The sequence below is a fragment of the Pelodiscus sinensis genome, chromosome 27 (genome assembly GCF_052426305.1).
Source record: "Pelodiscus sinensis isolate ZL-2025 chromosome 27, ASM5242630v1, whole genome shotgun sequence".
NCBI lineage: Eukaryota > Metazoa > Chordata > Testudines > Trionychidae > Pelodiscus > Pelodiscus sinensis.
Genome location: NC_143078.1, coordinates 16,521,806 through 16,544,114, shown reverse-complemented (window position 1 = coordinate 16,544,114; position 22,309 = coordinate 16,521,806). Strand labels below are relative to the sequence as shown.

The 22,309-nt window shown below is 52.6% G+C and overlaps 2 protein-coding genes across 7 annotated transcripts in view; one reads left to right on the top strand and one right to left on the bottom strand.

Moving 5' to 3' along the window:
- Positions 1-22,309, bottom strand: part of PSRC1 (proline and serine rich coiled-coil 1) — a 57,207-nt gene that overhangs the window by 14,546 nt on the left and 20,352 nt on the right. For 2 of the 6 annotated variants that reach the window (XR_012897913.2, XM_075910444.2), the window contains exons 1-2: positions 12,572-12,656; positions 7,342-7,493 (exon numbers count right to left, since the gene is read on the bottom strand). The exons of 1 other annotated variant lie outside the window; for it this stretch is intronic. Coding sequence is in view for 1 of the 5 variants with exons in the window: in XM_075910444.2 (XP_075766559.2) it covers positions 7,342-7,397 (56 nt within the window). In the remaining 4 variants the exon portion in view is untranslated. Of the gene's footprint in view, positions 1-2,964; positions 3,083-7,341; positions 7,494-12,571; positions 12,706-22,309 lie in introns of those variants that run through there. 3 more of the 6 variants (XM_075910446.2, XM_075910447.2, XM_075910445.2) reach the window with 3 other exon arrangements.
- Positions 12,754-19,893, top strand: PPIL1 (peptidylprolyl isomerase like 1). The gene is made up of 4 exons (XM_075910450.2): positions 12,754-12,912; positions 13,008-13,162; positions 15,947-16,015; positions 19,532-19,893. The coding sequence occupies exons 1-4, from the start codon at positions 12,857-12,859 to the stop codon at positions 19,750-19,752; spliced, it is 501 nt and encodes a 166-aa protein (XP_075766565.1). The 5' UTR covers positions 12,754-12,856; the 3' UTR covers positions 19,753-19,893.

Sequence of the window (22,309 nt, the reverse complement as noted above, 5' to 3'; positions counted from 1 at the left end):
GCCACTGTAGCCCCATATCTTCAGGCATGAGTGCCTGACTGTCATGTTACCGAATTTGGGGGAAGCAGCCAGATCACTGCTGCACCCATAGGTGGGGGTGTTGGCCCCAAAAATGGTATAAAAGGGGACCATGTGAGGTGTTGAATAGAAGCTTACTGTCTGCTAATCCTGTGTACGCTATTCATGTGATTGTATAATGTCTGTGTGTGAAGTTGTAAGCATGTACTTTGTGTGGATACTGAGTATTTCTCTGCATGTGGTTGAGCAATGGGCAGAGCTCAGCCTATGGACATGCTAATGAGTGAGGCTCTGTGGGATAATAGCACTCAATGGGCCAAGGACACACCTCGGGAATGAAGCCTGACACCTAAGAGCTACCAGCAGGGAACACAGGGATAGGCTGCTGGCCAGGTGACCTGCTGCAGCCAAGAAGAGACCAGGAAGGACGTATAAATTGGCCATGTGGCCGTCTCCATTTTGTGCTCAGCTCAGCACTTCATCCCAAAGACAGCAGTGCAGGGATCGAAGAGCTGGAAAGAACTGTGGACCCGTCCTAACCTAGGATGTACAACAAGGACTTCTAAACCAGCAGCTATAACATCTCTGCTAAAGCCTGCATCGAGACCTGGGAGATTCGATGTACGTATCGTATGATACTTTAACAACCTCACTCTCCTGCTTTTCTTTCTTGTAGCAATAAACCTCTAGATGTTAGATGCTAAAGGATTGGCTCAGTGTGATTTGTGGGTAAGGTCCAGCGGGTAAATTGACCAGAGATCTGTGGCTGGTTTCTTGGAACCGGACAGAACTTGTTCGGGGTAGGTGGGATTGGGTTCTAAGACCCCCCTCCTGTGTATGAGGCCCAGAGCCATCTGGGGCACAGATATTGCTGGGGTGTCAGAGGGATTTTGCTTGTGAGGCTTAAAGCAGGCAGCTGGAGTGCTCTGTGGGACTGGTGTGTGGCCTGTTTGGGAAGGTCTCCAGTCTTGGGGCTGTAAGGAGCCCTGAATTTGAGCAATTCGCCCTGAGCAGACGCCCTCAGCGGTGCCCAAACCGGCCCGGACTGTCACACTAACTCCTGCCTGTTCAAGCGGCCATTGCAGGGCTTCTTACTGCCGGTACTGCCAGTGCTGTCATCAGGTGCCTCTTACCCCCACACCCTGCCTCAAGCCAGATCGAGTAGCAGGCAGGGGGCTGGTCAGGCACTTGTCCATTTCACTGGGGGAAGCTCTGAGCAGCCACAGAGGCACGGAAGCAGCGGCACACTCAAGTCATGCTTGCAACACAAACTGTGGCCAACACATGTCTCATCAATGACACACATGCTGGCTGCTTGTACCGCTGCCCAGTTCACCCCCCAGGAGTACTTGTGCCAATGGAAAGGGCAGAGCCCTGGGTACCAGCCCTGCGCTGCTGCCTGGTGTGAGCCTCAGAGAGCTTATCACTGTGCTGCAGAGGAGCTCAGCACCAAGTTCCCCATCTCCCAATGCTGTCTGCAGCCCATAAGCTTCACCGCTGTTAAATCCCACAGCCCCACACAGCACTTCTCGGCAGACAATCTCTGGCACCAGCATGGGCCCGCCTTGCTCTGCACCTCTCCTGTGAGCACTGGAGACAGGCTGCAGGATCGGCCTGTCTTTAATAAGCAACCTGAGGATCTCTCTGAGGACAGTGTGTGGTGGAAATAAGGAAAGTCAGTTCAAGGCTGCCGGGCATTCTGGGGGCGGCGGCAGACGGAGTGCTGCTCCTGGGCGTGAGGGGCAGGCAGAGGGATGACGCTCCACTGTAATGCAATGGGGGCTGCACAGCGCCCCCTGACCCTGGATCCGTGGGCTGAGCTCAAATCTGGAATGAGGGCTGCACTGACAATGGCAAAGCAGGTGGCAATCGGCTGCTGGCAGCTGGCATGCTAGAGCGCCGAGGCAGTGGGAAACCATGTGGGAGGTGGGAAATCCAGTGGGGGTGGTTGTCATGCAAGTGAGGGGCTGGCAGATTCACTGGTGGTACTGAAATGCCAACAGTGACTCTAGGGAACTCTCCTGCCCACATGAAGCTGCACACGTGGCATCCTGAGAGCTGCCAGGAGAGCCTGAGCTGCCGACTGAGTTGGTGCAAGGCTCCTGGAGGCAGAATGGCCATGAGCAGGGTTTGCTCAACAGGACAGCTCAGCTGTAAAGGTTCGCAGTGGCTCTAGCGAGGGCTGAAAAAGGTTAACGGGTTACCTGGGAAGCATTAGGCTCCCCAGAAGGCTTCCTGGGTAGCCAGCTGGAGGTCCAGAGCAGCCCGGGCTGCATCAGGCCAGCTAGCTAGACCATGTTGGGGCAGCAGACAGGGTGGCATCGAGCCTACAGGACTCCAGTCCCATCTGTGCTGGGCCAGCAGGCAGGGCCCTACCCCTGGTGGAGCAGCCCGTGGGGGGAAGGCAGGGCCCTACCCCTGGTGGAGCAGCCCGTGGGGGGAAGGCAGGGCCCTACCCCTGATGGAGCAGCCCGTGGGGGGAAGGCAGGGCCCTGGGCCTAGCCGGCCTGTGCTAATTAAACAGCATATTTTAATCATTTCACCAGTTAACTATTTTAACAGCTATTTACATCCCTAGTTCTAGCTGCCTGTTGGGTCCCAAATAGCAGCTGGGAGGCTGCAGGGGAAGCTGCTGCCAGGGCAGGGAAGTGGCCGCTGCAAGTGAGCAGTGTGGGGCAGCAGCAGTGAAACTCTGGAAGAGCCACGGAGGTGTGCTGTGCTGGAGGTCAGGTGCTGCTGGAACAGTGCAGGGTTACAAGCACCAGGCGCTTGGATTACTGGCTGCTGCCAACCTAGACACAATTTTACTCTCTAAAAATGGCACTTTGTGCGGCAGAAACGTGCAAAGCCCCGCAGGAAAGCAATGCAAACGTTACACAAAGTCACAACAGGACTTTGCAGCTGGAAAGACAGCAAACATCTCTGCCCCGTCAGTGCGACACACACCCCAGCCACGGCTCTCAGGCCAGCGTATGTGGAGCTGTGGTTCTCCTGGCTGTCCCATGGCACGAAATGGGAGGGGCAGGAACTCAGCCGGCGATGCCACCGGGGAGTGCTCAGAGGACTGCAAAGGGGGGAAAAGAAAAAAAAAAAATCAGATTTTTGGACCTGCAGATCAAGCAGGGTCTGCGGCATTTAGCTTTGCCACCTGAGAAGGCCCATTACGTCCCAGTGCATCTCCGTCTCCTTAGCCTCTCTCCTGTCTGCTCTTTCCTTCTCCAGACCGGCTGCCACGCTGGCCCTCCAGGCCCTTTGGTTACAGGACACTGCAGCCTGTGACCCCTTTCCTCTTCCTGCTGAGGGATCTGGGGGCAGACGGTGAAGCTTCTCAACTCGTCCTTTAGTCCTAGAAACGCTTTTAACGGGAAATGCCCTGACACTGGCTTTGGCCAGCCCCAGCCATGGGGAGTGTGAGGGTGTGTCTACACTGCAAAGTTAATCCGAAATAACAGCCCTTCTTTCAAATTAACTTCAATAGCGTCTATACATGCAAAACACTATTTTGAAATAAATTCGAAATAGCGGAGGGCTTAATTCAAATTTGGTAAATCTCGTTCTACGAGGAGTAACACCAAATTCGAAATAGCTATTTCAAATTAAGTGCTGTGTAGACACTTAATTCGAAATAGGGGGCCTCTAGCCCTTCCCAGGGAGCCCTGGTGGCCACTCTGGGCACAACCAGGAAAACTTACTCTCCTCTCCCACAGCCCCGGAGCCATTGAAGGGGTAGACCCTGGCCACAGGGCCTGTGCCAGCTCCAAGCCTGCCAGCCCAGAGCCAGCAGTAGCCACCTGACCCAGGGGCCCCAAAACATGAGCCAGCAAGCCACTGGCAGCCAGCCCTCCACCGCTCCCCAGGAGCAGTCTGCCGGCTCCCAGGAGCCTGACAGAGGCTGGAGAAGGCGAGTGCCTTCCTGGTCTAGGGTGGAGATCATGGACCTTATTCAAGTTTGGGGGGGATGCCCCCAACATCCATGATCTCCTCACTAGACGGAGGAACGCGACCGTCTATGGCAGGATAGCTGCCAGCCTGGCCACTGAAGGCCACATGCGAACTGAGGAGCAGGTTTGCATGAAAACCAAGTTGATCCAGCGAGACCCCCAACCCTGGGCCCTGAGCTTCCCCTCCCCCTTCTTCCCCTTGCTTCCCCCTTCCAGCTCCCTCCTCCCAGGTTTCCCCCTCCCCTCTGCCAGTCTCCCCAGAAGTTCATTCCCCCCTCCCCCAGTTTTGTTCAATAATCCCAGTTTCTATTTGTGAACATACGTGTCTTATTTGACATCAGGAAGGGGGGCTAGGGAGGGGTAAGTGGAAGGACGTGAGGGAGGAATGGGGCACGAGCCCCCGGTGGGGAGGACTAGAGTAGCTCTGAGGGCTCCTCGGGGTGGACGCTCTCCCTCAGGGCCTCCTGGATCCTGACAGCCCCCCAATGGACCCCCCCGGATGGCAACCAGCAGCAACTGCAGCTGGGCTGATGGCAACGAGCCCACGAGACGCACCGGCATGCCAGGGGCAGCTCTGGCTCAGCCCCACACACTAAGTCCTAACCTGCTGCCCTGCCGGCACTGGTTCTGGCCAGCCTTAACTTCGGTTCAGGGTCCACTCAGTGTGGATGTGCTATTTCGAAATAGTTTGTGTGTGTAGATGTGTTATTTCAAATGAGCTTAATCTGAATTAACTATTCTGAATTAAGTTAATTCGAAATAGCGCTGTAGAGTAGACATACCCTGACTCAGCAGCCTGGCAGGGCAGGAGTTTAAGATCCTATTCCATGGACATGGCTTTCAGGCGCTGGCACCGAATACTTCCCACAGGCGCTGTGGGTGTCGCGGGCCACGCACTCCCGAGGGCTGCTGGGCTGCTGTTAGTGCTACAGCCCCAAACTGGGGACCCTTCACTTACAACAGGGGTGGGAAACCTAAGGCCCAGGGGCCAGACGCAGCCCTCGGCTTGCTTGGATCTGGCCCCCATGCTCAGGGCTCCCCACAGCACTGGGGAGCCTGCGCTGGTACTCCAGCCTCCCTCCGCCCTGCTACAGGCCTGGAGCACACAAGATCTGCTATCCTGTCCCCCGCCCCCCACAGCTCTTGCACACAAGGGGACTATGGGGAGTGTTTTTTGCTTCTCAGTCGGGGCCACGTTTGTGAGGGGTTTTCTTTTTGGCTTCTCACTTGTGTGTGACCCCTGACTATTTCTGTGGGCCAGCGGCACCCAACCCAAGAAAGGTTACCCAGCCCTGACTCACAAGGTGCCCCAGACGAACACTTCTGTCTTGCAGTTACCTCAGACACTCCAGTTCCCCTGCACCACCAACAGCACCATTCCTCATACCAGTCTCATCCAATAAAAGGTTTTTCTGATCCCAAAGGACCAGTCACCTGCTCAGCTCAATATAAATACACACTTCAGGTCCGGCCCCAAATCATGCTGTTCCCAATCCTTTAGCATCTGAAATCCAAATGTTTATTCATAAAAGAAAGTTAAAATTGTTAAAGGAAAGAATCAAATGCAAACACCACTTGCAAAGTTCTTGGTCCAGGCTTGTAGCAGCAATGGAATAAATTACTGGCTCAAGTCAAGTCTCTGGAAGGATCTCGGTCCCTTTGTTAGAACATCCCGTTGGTGAGAGTCCAGCAGCTTAAGCAGGAAAGAAGCTGGAGCAGAAATCAGGTAAAATGGTGGATTTCCCAGGGCCTTTTATATCTTCTCCCATGCGGCGGGACTCCCATTGTTCTTGCTGTAAACAAGTGTAGAGCAACAAGATGGCGTCCAGTCACATGAGAAAAGTCACCAGTCCATGCACGACACAGATCTTCGCAGGTGGACACCATGGTCCTACGATAGTCTGAACGCTTATAGGAAAGCTCATCAGATGTGCATTGACCCCTTCCATGGCCAAGTGTGACCAGGGAATGGGACAGCTGCTGGAGGACTGTGATATTGATTATACACGACCAGACTGCAGCCACTGTTCTATATACATGCAACAAATCTTATACCTAATGTGGCATGTCAAATGTCTGAAGAGCTTATGCCCAAATAAATCCGTTAGTCTTTAAGGTGCCACAGAACTCATTGTTTCTGCAGACAGATTAAGCTGGCTATCCCTCTGATACTTATGAAGCAGTGATGGTTTGCTGGTTTGATTATGCTATTTATATGATGGATAATGTTTGTACTCAAAGCGATGACCACGTCTATGTACTTGCGAATCAATGTATCTGAATCCTAGTAGCACCAGTGAAGCATTTGGCCAGCCTATTGTGAAGGGAGTACAGGCAGTCCCCGACTTACGCGGCTCCGACTTATGTCGGATCCGCACTTACGAACGGGGCTCTCTCGCCCCGGAGCTCGCAGGCAGCGGGACCACCCAGAGTGCAGCGTCCCGCCACCTCAACCTCCGGGGCAAGAAAAGCTGCTCCGGGTGCCCCTGGTCTGCTGGGGACCATCTCCAGCAGACCAGGGACACCTGGAGCAAAGCCGGGGAGGCGGAGGGGTCCTGCGCCTCTGAGGCTTTGCTCTGGCAAAGCCTTAGAGGCGCAGCACCCCGCTGTGGCTTTGCTTCCCATGTCCCTGGTCTGCTGGGGGGGGGGGGGGGGCGCAGCTAGTGCACCACCCCCCCCCCCCACCCCAGCAGACCAGGATTTTGTTGTGGACCCTGGGGTAGAGTAGCTGGGGTGCTGCCAGGTTGATCCCGCAGGGACCTACCTGGCAGCCCAGCTGTTCTGTCCCAGGCTCGAGATTCAGCTGCTGTTGAAACTGATCAGTGGTTGATTCCAGGAAGCTGGGGGCAGAGCAATTCTGCCTCCAGCTTCCTGTAGTCAGCCCCTGGTCAGTTTCAGCAGCACCGGCTGAATCTGGAGCCAGTTCCGACTTACATACAAATTCAACTTAAGAACAAACCTATAGTCCCTATCTTGTACGTAACCCGGGGACTGCCTGTATTTAAGCTGAATGGCCCACCAAGAAGCACTGACTCAGAAGGGACCCTCGGGAGAGGCCAATCCACATCTGAAGACCCTTTGGAAACATTCTCACCAGCATGTGGGCAATAGCTTCTACCTATAAAAAACCGAGTCATGCATGGACAGATGATTTCCCATCTGACTGCTCTTGTGACAAGCTTCATTTTGTGGACTGCAGTTTTCCACAGCAAGAACAATAGGATTCCCACCACATGGCAGAAGATATAAGAGGCTCTGAAAACCATCACCCTACTTGCTTCTTTCCTGTTCCATCTTCTCTACTGCTCCAGCTCTGGACTGTGGATTTATACCAATGGGAATATTCTAACACTGCAGAAGAAAGTTGACTTAAGCTACACACCTCCAGGTACATGATGGGTGGGGGCGTGGGGAGGTCGACAGAGGAAACTCTTCCATCGACTTCCCTTTCTCGTCTCATCCAGGGCATGGTACAGAGTCGACTGAAGAGCAATCTGCAGTCCATTTGGCAGCTCTTCACAATCTCAGAGTGATCTGAAGGAACAAAAGACTTGACTTAAGCCAGTTTGTTCCGTCACTACTTCAAGTCCAAACCAAGAACTTTGCAATTGTAGTCTGTGTTGGATTCCTTTGACCAATTTCAATGCGTAGGATCAGCTGTTAGGGTGGGGGTACTGAGCTGTACACGCCCTGCCTTACTCTGTCCACACCTTTCACCATCCCAGGCTGAAGCACAGCTAGAGGCAGCTTCAGAGACCCCGGTGACTGGGACCCCAAGGCCGACAGCGGAGTTCCTAAGTGCTGTCTCATTCACCACAATCAAAGATCCGCTTTGAGGACGTAGGCCCAGGTCTACAAATATATCAAGGTATTTAGGCACCCTCCCCCCAATGATTTCAATGGAAGTACAGAGCTTAAACACCCTCTTCTGAAGATACAGGTGGCAGAATGGACTCTGGACCCAGGAGCACAGTCACTTCCCTCCCCAGCCCAGTCCTCTGCCTGGGACTGTCCAGGGCTGTTTCCAGCCCCTGGCCGGGTGCAACGGGGTGCTGGGGAAGGGTCTCTCTGTTCACAGGGAGCAGCTGCGGCTTAGTCTGGGCCCCAGCACCACACAGAGGTAGCAGCAGCATGTGACCCACCTGCGCCACCACAATCCGCAGAGCAGCCCCAGCCCCGCCTCCTCCGGGGGGAGACAGCAGCGGAGGGGTGATCACCCCTTAGCTCCTGGGAGCTGCATGTCCCAGGGACACAGAGCCCAGGGCAGGGCCATGCTGCTTGCTCCGCATGCCGGGCTGCCCAGCCCCTAAGCCATGCTGCACATGTCACACAAAATCATCTTGCATGCCACTTATGGCACACGTGCTGTACGTTGCCAACCCTGCCCCAGGTACATGGAGTTAGAGTTATGGTTATATTAGCACCGTCTCAAAGCAGAGTGGTGCCGTTCGAAGGGGGTGGGGGTAAGTCACAGTTTAGCCTACCCTGCGCTGGGACAGTGGTTACATAATATGCTTTGGGACAGGAGTTCTGAAATAGGGGTCCAGAGCCCTTGAGGGGGCACAAGCAAGGTTGGGGGGGGTCCATGAAGCAGGGGCAGCGTTAGAATCACTGGGGCCCAGATCAGAAAGCCAAAGCCCCATGGCATGGCCCTGGCTCCAGTGCCCTGAGCCCCACCACCCAGGGTTGAAGTCTGAGCAATTTGGCTTTGTGATACCCCTGTGAGAGGGGGGGCCCTGGGAAGTTGCCCTGCTTGCTACCTCCTAACACCAGCCCTGGCTTCTCTATGCAGAAAACCAGTGTTTGAGACACAGCTGGGCTCTGGAGCCTCTACAGATGTTGGGGGAAGGGAGGCTCTGAAGTAGAGATATAAACTCCCATTTAATTAGTTAACTGGTTAAAATTCATGTTTAACTGGTTAACTGATTAAACGGGAAGCAAGCTGAAGCAGCCCCTGCCTCCTGCAGCCTCCTCAGTTAACCATAATCAGTTATCATAATCATGCTGACTGGTTAACCATTCACATCTCTACTCAGAAGGGAACCGTGACACTCTAGGACAGAGTTTCCTCAAACTTTGTGTAAAGAACACCTTAAAAAAAATAAAATAAAAAAAACAGTACTTAGTTTTCAGCCACACAAAATTTTTTTCACCATTGCACCACATTTGTTTAAACAACTTAATCATAGTCAGGTGGATGATGAAATGTTTGGGTGTAAAAAGCCCAAAAATAGTAAGATGCTGTAAAACTTAAAACAAAAATTCAGTTGTGTTGATGTTCCCCCGCAGACGTCTCTGAAGTATCCCTACGGATACTCGTACCACTGGTTGAGAAACACTGCAACAAACCTGAGGCAATTATAATTCACAGACAATTCTTATTTTCTTTACAGCTGCCAGCACTAGCATATCTACTTCCCAAAGGCTTGTGTGCTGTGGGAACAACATCTCTCCACACAGTCATTCCAGGTCTGTGTGTCGGAGCAGGATACTCAGATATCTCCCGTGATGGCGAGTCAGGGACCCCCTGATCCTGCACCCCCGTAGCAGCCAGAACAGACTCCGCCAGCCAGTCAAATAGAGAAGGTGTATTGCTTCTCCAGGATACAGCACAGACGTGATGTGGTTACAGGAGTCAGGGCCAGGATGCCTCAGACCCCTTGGGGTAGAGGGTCCATTGCCCCCTCAACCCTCAGCTTAATCTGTCCCCTTCATGTTTCCCAGCCAGAAACTGCCTCGCTCTCAGGCCCTGCCCCCCAGCCAGGTGTTCTTCTCTGTCTCCCTTCCTTTGTCTCTCCCTCGGTTTGAGTTCTGCTAACTGCTCAAACTGGGACTAGGTGTCTGGGCCAATCCACATGTGGGTGAATCAGTGGGAATCTCACATCCAGCGCAGGGGGACCCCGGGTTACAGAGCAGACAGCCCCCCCACTACATCACACCCCCATCACCTCAACACTAAATATTTCCACCTTAAGAACCACAAAAAACAGCTATTCCCCAGCTGTCTGTTCTTTCATGCCCCTTCTTCTTGCTACAAATCTCTCTCTTTACAAATCAGCTTAGCCTTGAGAAGTGAGGGATTCCCTTTCTAAGAAGAGATAAAACATTTATTCCTCCCTTGGGCAAGACGTGCTAGCTTCACTCACACATTAATCCCTTCTCCACCATTTGCTGCATCTTACTACATTGGTTTTCTAGTTCTGCTCTGGCTTCTGGCTGGTTGCTAATGGACAGGCTGCATAAGATGCCCCTGATTGGAGGGCTCCACAACAAAAAGCCCGGAGTTGTGTTCAGAGTGGATAATTGGGAACTGACCCCATTGAGAGTCTGCAAACAATCCTTTAAATAAGGAAATAAAATAGACCTTCTTGAGTTTTTTTAAACTGTCAAAAAAGTCACTGATCTAGTTAAAAACCACCACTATCACCACCCTTTATTTAAAATAAAGTCTTCCTGCTTTTGTGGCTGATTCCAAGTTAGACCCTAGGAAAGTCACATCATGACTCAGTGCCTCAGTTTACCCATATATAAAAACAGGAAAATATAAAGGAGCATAAACTGAACAAGTTTCTTTATTGCTTGTATTGCGGGGGAGGAGGACGGGGGGGGGTGTTACAGGCAAACACACTGAATGCAAGGGCACTTCGTTGAGAGCATGTGCACGACTCCTAAAACTGGCTATTCATTGCACTACGCCATGCTTTGCTTTCCTTATTACCCTGGTGTCTGGCCACTCAAAATCTCTGGCTAGGCACTCTGCCTCAGCCCCCTACTAGGGATGTTAAATATCAGTTAATTGAATAGTCGAGTAACCTCATGAATCCTTATCAGTTAGTCGACTATTACATAGCTCCTGTCTCACTCCAAAGGAGCCCCCTGCCACACAGTGCTACTGCCTCTGTATCAGAGGCAGCAATGCAGGGTGCCAGGGATGAGCTGGTCTGTGAGGGGAGCCAGTTTAAAAACAAGCTCCCCTTGCGGATGAGCTGCCTGTCGCCGTGCTGCTGCCCAGATCCATCGCAAGCCAGAACTGAGCTGGGCTGCTGACCTGCCTGCTAAAAAAAAAAAAATTACTGGCAAGGGGTGGGAGGAGAATGCGTGTAGTCTACAGCATTAACCTGTACATTCTTGCTTATCGGTTAATAGACTACACTACTACAGCCCTACCCTGACAGATTACTTTCTCCCTTGCTCTAAAAATATTATGACGCACACAGCAGGCTGCCACCATAAAGGGAATGTTGCATTTGTCAGGGTTTAACCTAGTCAGTAGATCAGTAACCCTTCCCTTTAAATGCCCGAAAGCACATTCAACCACTATTCTACACTTGCTCAGCCTGTAGTTAAACTGCTCCTTACTGAGGTCCAGGCTGCCCATATATGGTTTCATAAGCCATGGAAGCAAGACGTAGGCTGGGTCATCAAGCATCAATATTGCCATTTCCACCTCTCCGATTCTAGTTTTCCAGTCTGGGAAAAAAGTTCCAACTTGCAGCTTTGTGAATAGGCAGGAGTGTCTCAAGATCCACATGTCATGCACAATTCCCAACCACCCCACATTGATGTCAGTGAAATGGCCCCTGTGATACTCCGTCGCCTACAGCACCTTGCTGTTTATTTACTCCTTGACAACATGGTTGGGGGCCAAGATGGGGATGCACATTCCCTCTATCACCCCACTGCAGTTAGGGATCTGCACTGCAGCAAAGCCATCCATGTTTCCAGAGTCACTACCCTCTGTAGCAGAAGGGCATTGTTTGCCTTAGCTACTTGAATAACAGCAGCCCCCATTGCAGGTTTCTCCACTCCAGACCGATTCCCAACGGACTGGTAGCTGTCTGGCGTTGCAAGCCTCCACAGGGCAATTATTACGCCCTTCTCCGCTGTCAGAGTGGGGGTCAATTCTGGTGTTCCTGTGCTTGAGTGCAGGGACATTGAAACCTCCCCTTCGGCCGCCCCCGTGGAAATTAAAAGTCCCTCCACACCTTTGGAAAAACAGGGGCCAAGTCTGTGCATCCCCAGCTAGTTCCAGCGTCCAAGGCTCGGGCCCAACCTCCCAGCTGAGCTGGAGGAAAACAGGGGAAGGGGAACAATAACCCCTCCCTCCACTTTGCCACAGGCAACATCACACAAAACTACGGGTCAATGGGGAGAGCTAGACTCTGGGTCCATTGCAGGGTATTAACCGGGGTGCATTGGTGGGTCATCCCTATGCACCCCAGCCCCCCCTACCTCACCTCCCCCCAACCCTGCCACCCCACCTCACCTCCCCCCCAACCACCCCCCAGCCCCCCCCCTCCCTCCTCCCAACTCCCCCAGCCCCCCCACCCCACCGCCCCCCCACCCCACCCCCCCCAGCCCACCCCCCCCTCCTCCCAACCCCCTCCAGCCCAGCCCCCCCCCCAGCCACCCCCAGCCCAGCCCCTCCCAGCCCCTCCCCCCGCCCCCCCAGCCCAGCCCCCCACCCCACCTCCTCCCAGCCCCCCCAGCCCAGCCCCCCCACCCCACCTCCTCCCAACCCCTCCCCCATTCCAAGTCTCCTGTGTCCAAGCCCATGGCCCCACTACAATGCATTAGCCCCCGCCCCACCCCCACCCCCACCCGCCACTCACCCTCCGTCCTTCCCGAGGCGCCGCTTCCTCGCAGCAAACACAGCCGCGTGGAAGGGGCGTGGCTAAATTCGAATTCTCCCTCCTGTACGTCACAATAACACCGTTGCCGCCCAGCGCGCTGATTGGTGCCTCTCCCCCCCCCCCCCGGGGGCTGTTTCAGAGCCGAGCGTTCATTGGCCGCCAGGGGGCCCCGCCCTAGTCCACGAGAGGAGGGGGGCGGTTGGCTGAGCTAACGGAAGTACGTCACGCGGCGCTCTGAGCGGAGTGTTCCGGTGCGCGAGGAGCATGGCTGCGGTGCCTCCCGACTCCTGGCAGCCCCCCGCCGTCTCCATGGAGACCACGTAAGGAGCCGCGGGGCTGGGGTCGCGCCGGGGGCGGGGGCGGGGGCGGAGCGCGCGGCGCGGGGCGGCGCCCTGACCCTGTGGCCCCCCCGCAGCATGGGCACCATCGTCCTGGAGCTCTACTGGAAACACGCGCCCAAGACCTGCAAGAACTTCGCCGAGCTGGCCCGGCGCGGCTACTACAACGGCACCAAGTTCCACCGCATCATCAAGGACTTCATGGTGCAGGGGGGCGACCCCACGGGGACAGGTAGGGCGGCCTCGCCCCTCCCCCCCGCGTCGGGAGCGCGCGCGCCTGAGCCACGCGGGCACGTGCCCCGCCCCTCCCCGCTGAAGCGGGGCCCAGCGCGGGGTCCGTGCAATCCAGGGTCCACTCCCTTGCCCCGCCTCCTTCCGGCCCCTTCTCCACGGCCCCCCTGCTCGCTCCTCCCCCCCCCCACCCTCTCACTTTTCTCCGGCTGGAGGGAGAGGGTTGGGGTGCGGGGGAAGGGGATGTGGACTCGGATCTCGGGCTGAAGGGTTCGGAGTGTGGCAGGGCTTCTGAGCTGAGGTTGAGGTGCAGGATGGTTGCAGGGTGCAGGCTCTGGGAGGGAGTTTGGGTGCAGGGGGACTCAGGGTTAGGGCAGGGGTTTGAGGTTCGGGGGGGGGGGCAGGGTTTGGAATGCAGGCTCCAGCTGGGAGCTGTTTACCACAGGTGGCTTCTGGGTGGTGATGGAGGGGGGCTAAGGCAGGTTCACCCCTCCCCTGGCCTTGCATCACTCCCAAAAGCAGCCAGTAAACTCTCCATCCCTGCCCCCTCTCTGCTTCATGGAGAAGGGGTACAGGGTGGAAGGAGGTGCATCCTGACATCAGCACCTCTTCCTCTTCTTCTTGTGCAAGAGGCTACTGGGACTGGGGGCAGCTCCAAGGCAAAGGCAGGAGCAGCACAGCAGTGCTGAGAGGGACAGATGAAGTGCCAGCATTTGACAGCCTCCCGATCAAACCTGTCAGGATCACCTGTCAGAAGGCTCCAAGATCTACCAGTAGATCGTGATCTACTGGTTGGTGACCACTGGCCTAGTGTTTAGGATGCAAAAACGGGATTTGGAGAAAACCACGTTCAACTAACTCTCTGCTCCTATTAATATTACTTGTGTGACCTCAACCACATCATGGTACATCTATACTTTAGTCTGCATGTAGAGCTGCGGTCACCAACCCGTTGATCGCGATCAGCTGATCAATCACGAGGCCTCAACCAGTCGATCGCAAGGCATTCCGGATCCTCCATTTCCCTCCACCCCCAAGAAGCCCCACTACCTACCTCCAGCGACAATGGAGGTAGTGGCAGCTTCCCGTGGGGTGGACAGAAGTCCTGCAGCTGTGCGTCACTCCCAGGGGCCAAATGTCTAGACAGGCCAAATGTTGGAAAAACCTCTTCCTACAGAAGAATTGGCAGTAAAAAAGCAGCAGTATAAGGGTTGGGGATAGCAAGTGATGGAGCAGAGGAGAATAGAGAGGGTAGGGCGGGGCTTCAAGAAAGGGGTGGAGTCCTGGGGGAAGGATGGGGAGGTAGATCTTGGCTTGTTCTGTCATTTAAAAAGTGATCTTGGGTGTAAAAAGGTTGAAGACCGCTGGTGTAGAGTATATACAGGATGCCCAGCTCACCTGGGCATAAGCAGCAGGACAGATGATGAGGCACAACTTAGGTGAGTAGAATAGAGCTGTGTTTCTCAACCAGTGGTATGAGTACCCTTAAGGGTACTCGAGAGAAGTCTGGGGGGGGTACATCAACACAACTGAAATTTGGAGAAAACTGAATTTTTGTTTCAAGTTTTACAGCGCTTTATTATTACACCCAAAACTTTCATTGCCCTAAGTTTTTTAAACAAATGTGTGTCTGGTACTATGGGTACTTATAATTTTTCATTTTTTAAAGGGGGTACTTTATAAAAAAAGGTCGAGAAACACTCAAATAGAGTGCCTTACCTGCCTAAAACACTGAAGAATGGAGATTCCATCATCTCCCTAGGCAACCTATTCCAGTGCTTTACTACCCTGCTAGTGAAGTAGTATATTGGAATTGGAAAAGGTACAGGGACAGGCAACACAAACTACAGGCAGTCCCCGAGTTACGCGGATCCGACTTATGTCGGATCCGCAGTTACGAACGGGGCCCTCTCCCTGCTCTCCAGCAGACCAGGGAGAGGAAGAAAAGCAGCGGAGCATGCGGGCAGCGGACAGCCCAGACGTGTCTGGGCTGTCCGCTGCCCGCGCGTTCAGCCGCTTTGCTCTGCTTTGCTCCCCGTCCCCCTGGTCTGCAGACCAGAGGGATGGGGAGCAAAGCGGCGGAATGCGCGGGCAGCGGACAGCCCAGACGCTCACAGGGGCAGGGCTCAATAGGATTGTGGATTTGCTTAAAGACAGAGTCGATTAGGGATAGATAGTTGCTTTTATTAATTTTACTACGTCACTACTATTACAGCCTTAATACTGGCAAATACACAACTACTGCAAACTAATCCAAATAATTAGCATAGGCAAAGCAATACATATACATGAGCAACAGGCACTTAGAAATGCTTACGCCCCTTCAGGTCTGCAGGGAGTTCCATTCCGGTCACCTTGCACCAAGCTGGAGTGGATGTGGCTCCAGCTAGGGGACCCAGGGCACCTTCCAAGGGAAAAGGTCTCTGGTGGAACTCACAAAAGGGCGGGCAGGTTTTATACTCTGTTTACTGGGTGTGCACGTCCCTGGCTCAATGCCATTCTTATCATTTTTATGGGCTGAGACCAAGGTCAAACTTATTTACTGCTCAGTAGTTTCCCAGCTCAAGGCACAGGTTAGAGCTGATAAAACCCAGCTGCTGTTTGGGCTTGCAGGGTCCCAGGTTATGCTAAGCTGGGTACAGCAGGGATGGAAACTTCCATCCTAGGCCTGCTAAGCTGCAGGACGCACATATGACTTTCATGTGACAATCCCTACAATGAGAGTGGCCCTGAATGTCTGCCATGGCTTTCTGTATTGACATATCTGCTTTTCTCCAATGGGCAGGCAGAGGGGGCGCATCCATCTATGGGAAGCAGTTTGAAGATGAACTTCATCCAGAACTAAAATTTACAGGTAAGTGCCATTTGATGGACTTGTGTGGGTATTTGTGTTGTGTTAACCGTGCAGGTTGGGCAGAGCACCAGTTCAGGGCTCAGTCTCACAGTCCTTATACAGAAGTCATTGGGAGTATGGGTGGCGTGAGTGCTGCAGGCTTGGTAGTTCTTAATGACAAGTGAAGCATTAAAGAGATTGTGGTCAGGAAGTGAAAAATTAACCGACTAGGGTCCCATGCAGATGAATAAACAATGACATGGTAGCTCTCTTCCTTCAACAAATGGAATTGAGAAGCTGTGACCCTGAAACCTGCAAAATGATGCTGCAACTATCCTGTTTTCAGCTAAGTAGTCTCTTCCTAAAGATAGTTAATCAGTGGTCTAACAGCAGCAGAACAGCTTGTGCTAAATGGCAGATAGAATCATACAGTCCACAACTCAGACCCCTCCAACGCATTATACACAACCTGTAATCCATCTTGGAAAATGATCCCTCATTCTGAGGCCTTTAGGGAAAAGCCTGTTGTCACTTACTGACAACCCCCCAACCTGAAATGAATTCTTTCTGGTCACCATGCTACACAACCACATCATAAACATCCAGGAACCCAGCCCTGCAATCAGCTGAGGTGCCAACTCTGCCCACATATCTATACAAGCGAATTCATTAGTGGAACCAACAACATAAGCTACCAAATCAGAGGATCATTCAATTGCACATCCAGTAATTTGATCTATTCCAGCAGTGCCCCACTGCCCATATTGGACAAACTGAAGAGTCCCGAAGGGAAAGAATCAATGGACACAAATCAGCTGTACGTAAAGGGAGCGTACAGAAACCTGTTGGAGAGCACCTCAGTCTACCTAATCACTCTTTAAAAGTTCTCCAGGTGGCTGTCTTATCACAATCCAATTCTACAAGTCAAATACACAGAGAGGTGTTGGAATTACAGGCAGTCCCCGAGTTACGCGGATCTGACTTATGTCAGATCCGCACTTACGAACCGTGCTTTTCTCGCCCCGGAGGATGCGGGCGGCGGGACCGTCCAGACACGCCGAGGTCCTCCAGGGCGAGGAAAGCTGCTCCGCGTCTCCCTGGTCTGCTGGGGGGGGGCCAGCAGACCAGGGAGACACAGAGCGAAGCTGCGGAGGACCCGGGCGGCGGGACCGTGGCGCGTCTTGGTCCCGCCGCTCGCGTCTCCATGGTCTGCTGTGGGGGGAGGGGGGGCGGTGCAGCTAGTGCGCCCCTTCCCCCTCCCCCCCCCCCCCCCCCCCCCCAGCAGACCAGGCTTTTCTCAGGACTCCTGGGGCAGAGCAGCTGGGGTGCTGCCAGTTGCTCCCGCAGCGCCGCTCCTTGGCGCTACTGGACCAACCCGGCAGCACCCCAGCTGCTCTGCCCCAGGCGTCCCCAAGTCAGCCGCTGCTGAAACTGACCAGCAGCTGACTACAGGAAGCCCGAGGCAGAGTTGCTCTGCCCCAGGCTTCCTGGAATCGGCTGCTGATCAGTTTCAGCAGCGGCTGACTTGGGGACACCTGGGGTAGAGCACCTGGGGTGCTGCCGGGTTGGTCCCCGCAGCGCTGAGGTGCGGCGCTGCGGAGACCTACCCAGCAGCGCCCCAGCTGCTCTGTCCCAGGCATCCAGATTCAGCTGCTGTTGAAACTGATCAGCAGCTGATTCCAGGAAGCCCAGGGCAGAGAAACTCTGCCTCGGGCTTCCTGTAGTCAGCCGCTGGTCAGTTTCAGCAGCGGCTGAATCTGGATGCCAGTTCCGACTTAAGTACAAATTCGACTTAAGTACAAACCTACAGTCCCTATCTTGTACGTAACCCGGGGACTGCCTGTACTATTCATCCACAAGTTCAATTCTCATGCTGGTGGCCTCAATCGAGAAGAGAGATGGCTGGGACATTGCATCTTTATTGAATGTTAGGTTGATAAACAGCAATTTGTCTGTGTAGATTCTTGTTTGTACCCTTCCTATCTACTGCTGTCATTTGATCCTTATCTTCATCTTTTTAACTAGCCAGTCTTCAGGTGCTTACAGATTGCCAGTTCTGCTTACTTGTTTTTCCCTTTGATATTTTCATATCCCATTTGACATGTTTTGTTAGTCTATAAAGTGCTACCAGACCATGTTGTTTTTTTTTTAGTTTATCCTGTACAGACTAACTCAGCTACCCCCTGAAGCTTCCAACTAGAGAGACAACAATGGAGATACTTAGATCCACAAGGGGAAAAAAATCATGTCACTTTTCCCTAAATAAGTTTTCAGCTATTCCAGGCTTGTCAAGAGCAAGTCAGCCTTTTTTCTCGGCTAAGGGATTCCTTCCTCCCTTACATTCTGCAGCCCCCAGTTGCTGCTTTTTTTGTGCCGGTACATTTTCCTCCCTTCCCTTTTTTATTTTCTTTCTTTTAGTGTCTGTTCCCTGTTGACATAGGCATGGTATTAATCATGGGCTGGAGCAACCCCCCCCCCCCTTTTTTTTTTTTTAAGTTTCTCTCCTTCCCAGCCAGGTTGTACATGTGTGTCTCCCTCCTCTAAGCACACATCTACTGCTGATTTGTGCTGGGGAAGGAAGGAAAGGAAAGTCCAAAGGAGATCTTTGGCATCTGGGTTTAAACTTCAGAGCAGGGGGTGGCAGAATGAAAAGAAGACACAGAGGCTACGTCTAGACTGGCATGATTTTGCGCAAAAGGGCCAGTGTAGACAGCTGAGATTTGTTTTCCGCAAAAAAGCCCCAATCGTGAAAATGGCGATCGGGGCTTTTTTGCAGAAAAGCGGGTCTAGATTGGCACGGACGCTTTTTTGCAGGGGAGGCAGCGGTGCAGTGTGGGACTGAACGCGAGCTTGGGACTCCGCTGTCCTGGCTCGTGCCGGGTCCCCCGGCTGTACCTCTGCTTTTTAAATCGATTAAGAGCTGCCAGGCTCTTAATCCACTTAAAAGGCAGAACAGCGGGGTGAGCTCCCGGGCCAGGCTCTAACCCCACAGTGACTCTGCAGTTTCCCCATGTTGTCGACTAATCAAGTAGTTGATGGAAATTCCATCGACCACTCAATTAGCTGATTAAACACAATTTAACATTCCTAGTGGAGACCCCTGGCTACGGTGCCCAGGGCATGGGCTCAGTTTGCCTGCCCCATCAGCCGCCAGTGGCTATACTATGCTTACAGTATAATTCAGCTCTTGGAGCCCTTGCATCTGAGGTCTCTCGGGCCTGTTCTGTTTCTATTGGAGTGACAATGCACTGGAGTCTTTCTGGAAACAAATCTGGAACCCTCATTGGCTCAAAACCACCCTAACTGAGCCCACAAAGGATGTTTCATTTGAGTAGAGAGTAACCAAGAATCTATTTGCTGTATTTAAATTCATGTTTGATTTGATCCTGCTAATTAAGCCACATGACTGGATCCTTGGTTCCTACTAGAAGTAATTGGCTTAGGAAGAGAGTGATCGGTTTTTAAATTGGTTTGGTTTTAGCTGGCTTCACATGCACTTGAAGGGCAGGTTACTAACTCGTATTCTTTTTTACAAAGGTGCAGGAATCCTCGCAATGGCTAACGCAGGCCCAGACACGAATGGCAGTCAGTTCTTTATTACCTTGGCACCAACCCAGTGGCTGGATGGGAAGCACACTATCTTTGGCCGTGTTTGCCAAGGGATCGGGATGGTGAACAGAGTGGGCATGGTGGAGACAAATGCTCAGGATCGCCCAGCAGATGATGTGAAGATTCTGAAGGCTTACCCATCGGGTTAGACCAGAGTGGAGACGTCTGCAGTTCCTCTGTTGGCACTGCAGCACGTTAAACCTGCATCTCCCATTGGATTGGCCAGCGGCTTAGGCCCAACACTTACCTACTTTGAAACCACGTTTACCTACTTCCAGGCAGATTTTTTTTTTTTTTTTTTTTTTAAAGCAAAGTAGATTTTAAAATGTCTACAGCTGCCCAGGAGCTAAATCCTTTTGGAGGGTACTAGCAGTGCTGTTCCTTTTGAGCTGCCTCTTGCCATCCTGGGGAAGGTCTCTTGTCAAAGTCTCATGGCCTGAAATTACCCCTGCTGAACCCTGTTCTGCTTGGTGTGCCCAGGACGTAAGTACCCACTGGGTCACCCCGATGCTCTCTGCTCTGTTCTGTGTGGTAAGGGAACAGTCTCATGCAAAGGCCACACAGAGCAGATAGCCTGCATGTTCATAACTGCACAGCAATCCAGTGTGCAGGGTGGCTCTTGTGTGTCTGCAGGAAAAGTGCAAAACCAGGGTTGTAGCACCCTCTCCCGTGAAGGGGAGGGAGTTGGTAAGGAAGATTCTAATCCTGACAGTCTTAACAGCCGGTGCCCTCATTTGTTGGTAAACGTTGGGCCAAGCCAGTTTGACAGCATCCCCTTTAACACGCTCTCTGAGCTGGGCAGTCCCCACCTTTGTCTTATTACACAAGGCAGCCCAAAGGCCACATTAATCGTCGGGCACTAAAGTACGGGGGCACATGATTAAAGTGCCAAGCTGAGCTCAGAGTGCGGGAGCAGGAACTTCTTCCTCAGCACCCAAGAACCTACCACAGCAGGCTTAAATGTCATTCATTTTTAGAATGAACTTGTAAGGAGAAGCCACGCCTTCCTGGAGCCACGTCTTCCCTGCCTCTAGGATGGGGAGGCTGAATCATCTCTCAGAATTGAGTTTCTGTGAAATTTAATTCATTCCCCTCTTAAAGCATCTTGTCACGGGAGACTTGTATGGTGATAGGCGCGTGTGTGTGCCTGCTCTTGTATACGCTGTGTAATACATGGATTTTCTTAATCTCAAATACATTCTGTAGAGAATATAGTTGCTGATGTGGGGCTGGCCTTCGCAGTGTCAATGGGCCTGTGTCTCTTGAATACAACTTCTTTTACAGTGAAAGAATATTCCCACTGACGTAATGTCTTCAGGGTCTGCCTCAGATACCACTGAAAACCTCCCCTACAGTGTACTTATCTGCTGGGGGAATCGTAATAGCTCCAGGGCCTCTGATTGATAGAGGTTCTCTAACACAGGGGCAACAGTCTCCTGAAGACAGGCAGGTAAGCAAACAACGATTGGTTTTTGTTTCATGCGGACTGCTCTTGCAATACGCTGAGGCAAGTTCACTGCTGCTGTGATCTCTGACCCAGGGTGAAAGGGGTCTGGTTTCACTGAGTGTGCAAAGGTGACTTCTTCAGAAGAAATCTCTCCACTCACTGGTAGTACTCTGCAAATGTCTAGGGTTGCCTGCAGGGGCCTTTGAATATGGGATTCCCTGCAGGGGCCATTGAATTCTAGAGGGTGCCCCAAAGAAGCTTTCAGGTCCTGTGCTCACTTGCCTGCCTTCAAAGCACTGTCTATGCTTGGCAAGGAAGAAAATCTCTCTGGCTTGCTCCAGTCCTATTGCAGTAGAGCTTGTCAGAGCAGTTGTTACACTGAACTTTCCCTAGGATCCCTGGTGGGTTTGGTGCTGCCAGCTGGCCGCCTACAGTTCTGGGCCCTCAGAAGTTAATGGGATCTGCCTGCTTCAAGAGTCTGTGCCGGTGTAAGGAGGCAACGAAGCAAGGAGCTGATCCCTTCTTGCAGGGCAGAGTGAGGTACAGGCAGTCTGCGGTACAGCTCAGTGAGTCTACTCTTGTCACTGCTCCCCACTGAGTTCAGGCTGAGATGGCTGGGCACCTTTCCCTTTGCAGTGACCCATCATGGGGACTGCACACTAGGCACTGCAGCCTAACATGCAACTGGATGACCATTCAGCCTCCGCATCCTTATTGGCCAAAAATGGAAGATCTGCACTCCACTCAGCAGCATTCCTGGCTGCAACACAGCTGTCCAGTTGCTGCAGTTTCCCAGTACTTCCAGCCCCGGCTCTGCAGAAAGCTGGCTTGATTTAAATCACTGACGATAATCATTGCCATTTGTCCTTCCGCTATTTTCTGAAGAAAGGGGCATTCTCACTGATTGATGTAACCATTAAACCAAGCTGACTGAGCCTTGACGCTAGATTTAGTACATCGTTTTGCTACCTAGGCGGGTGTGCTGCAACTATCCTGTACGCTTAAATAATTATATATCTTAATATTTTCAGATCCTTATTAAGTTTACATGTTTAGTAGGTTAAAGTGGTGAACGAGTTATTGCTTGTAATTTGTGTCAAGCTGCATTAGGGTGGTAATTGGGATTTAATTAAATACACAAAAGGACATAATCAACATAATTATTTTTATTAAATCAACATTACATGTTTTGGATACATAAACTTCTCTTATCCCAACGTGTTTCACACGTTCAGCTTCATGCTTTATTAAAGGAACAA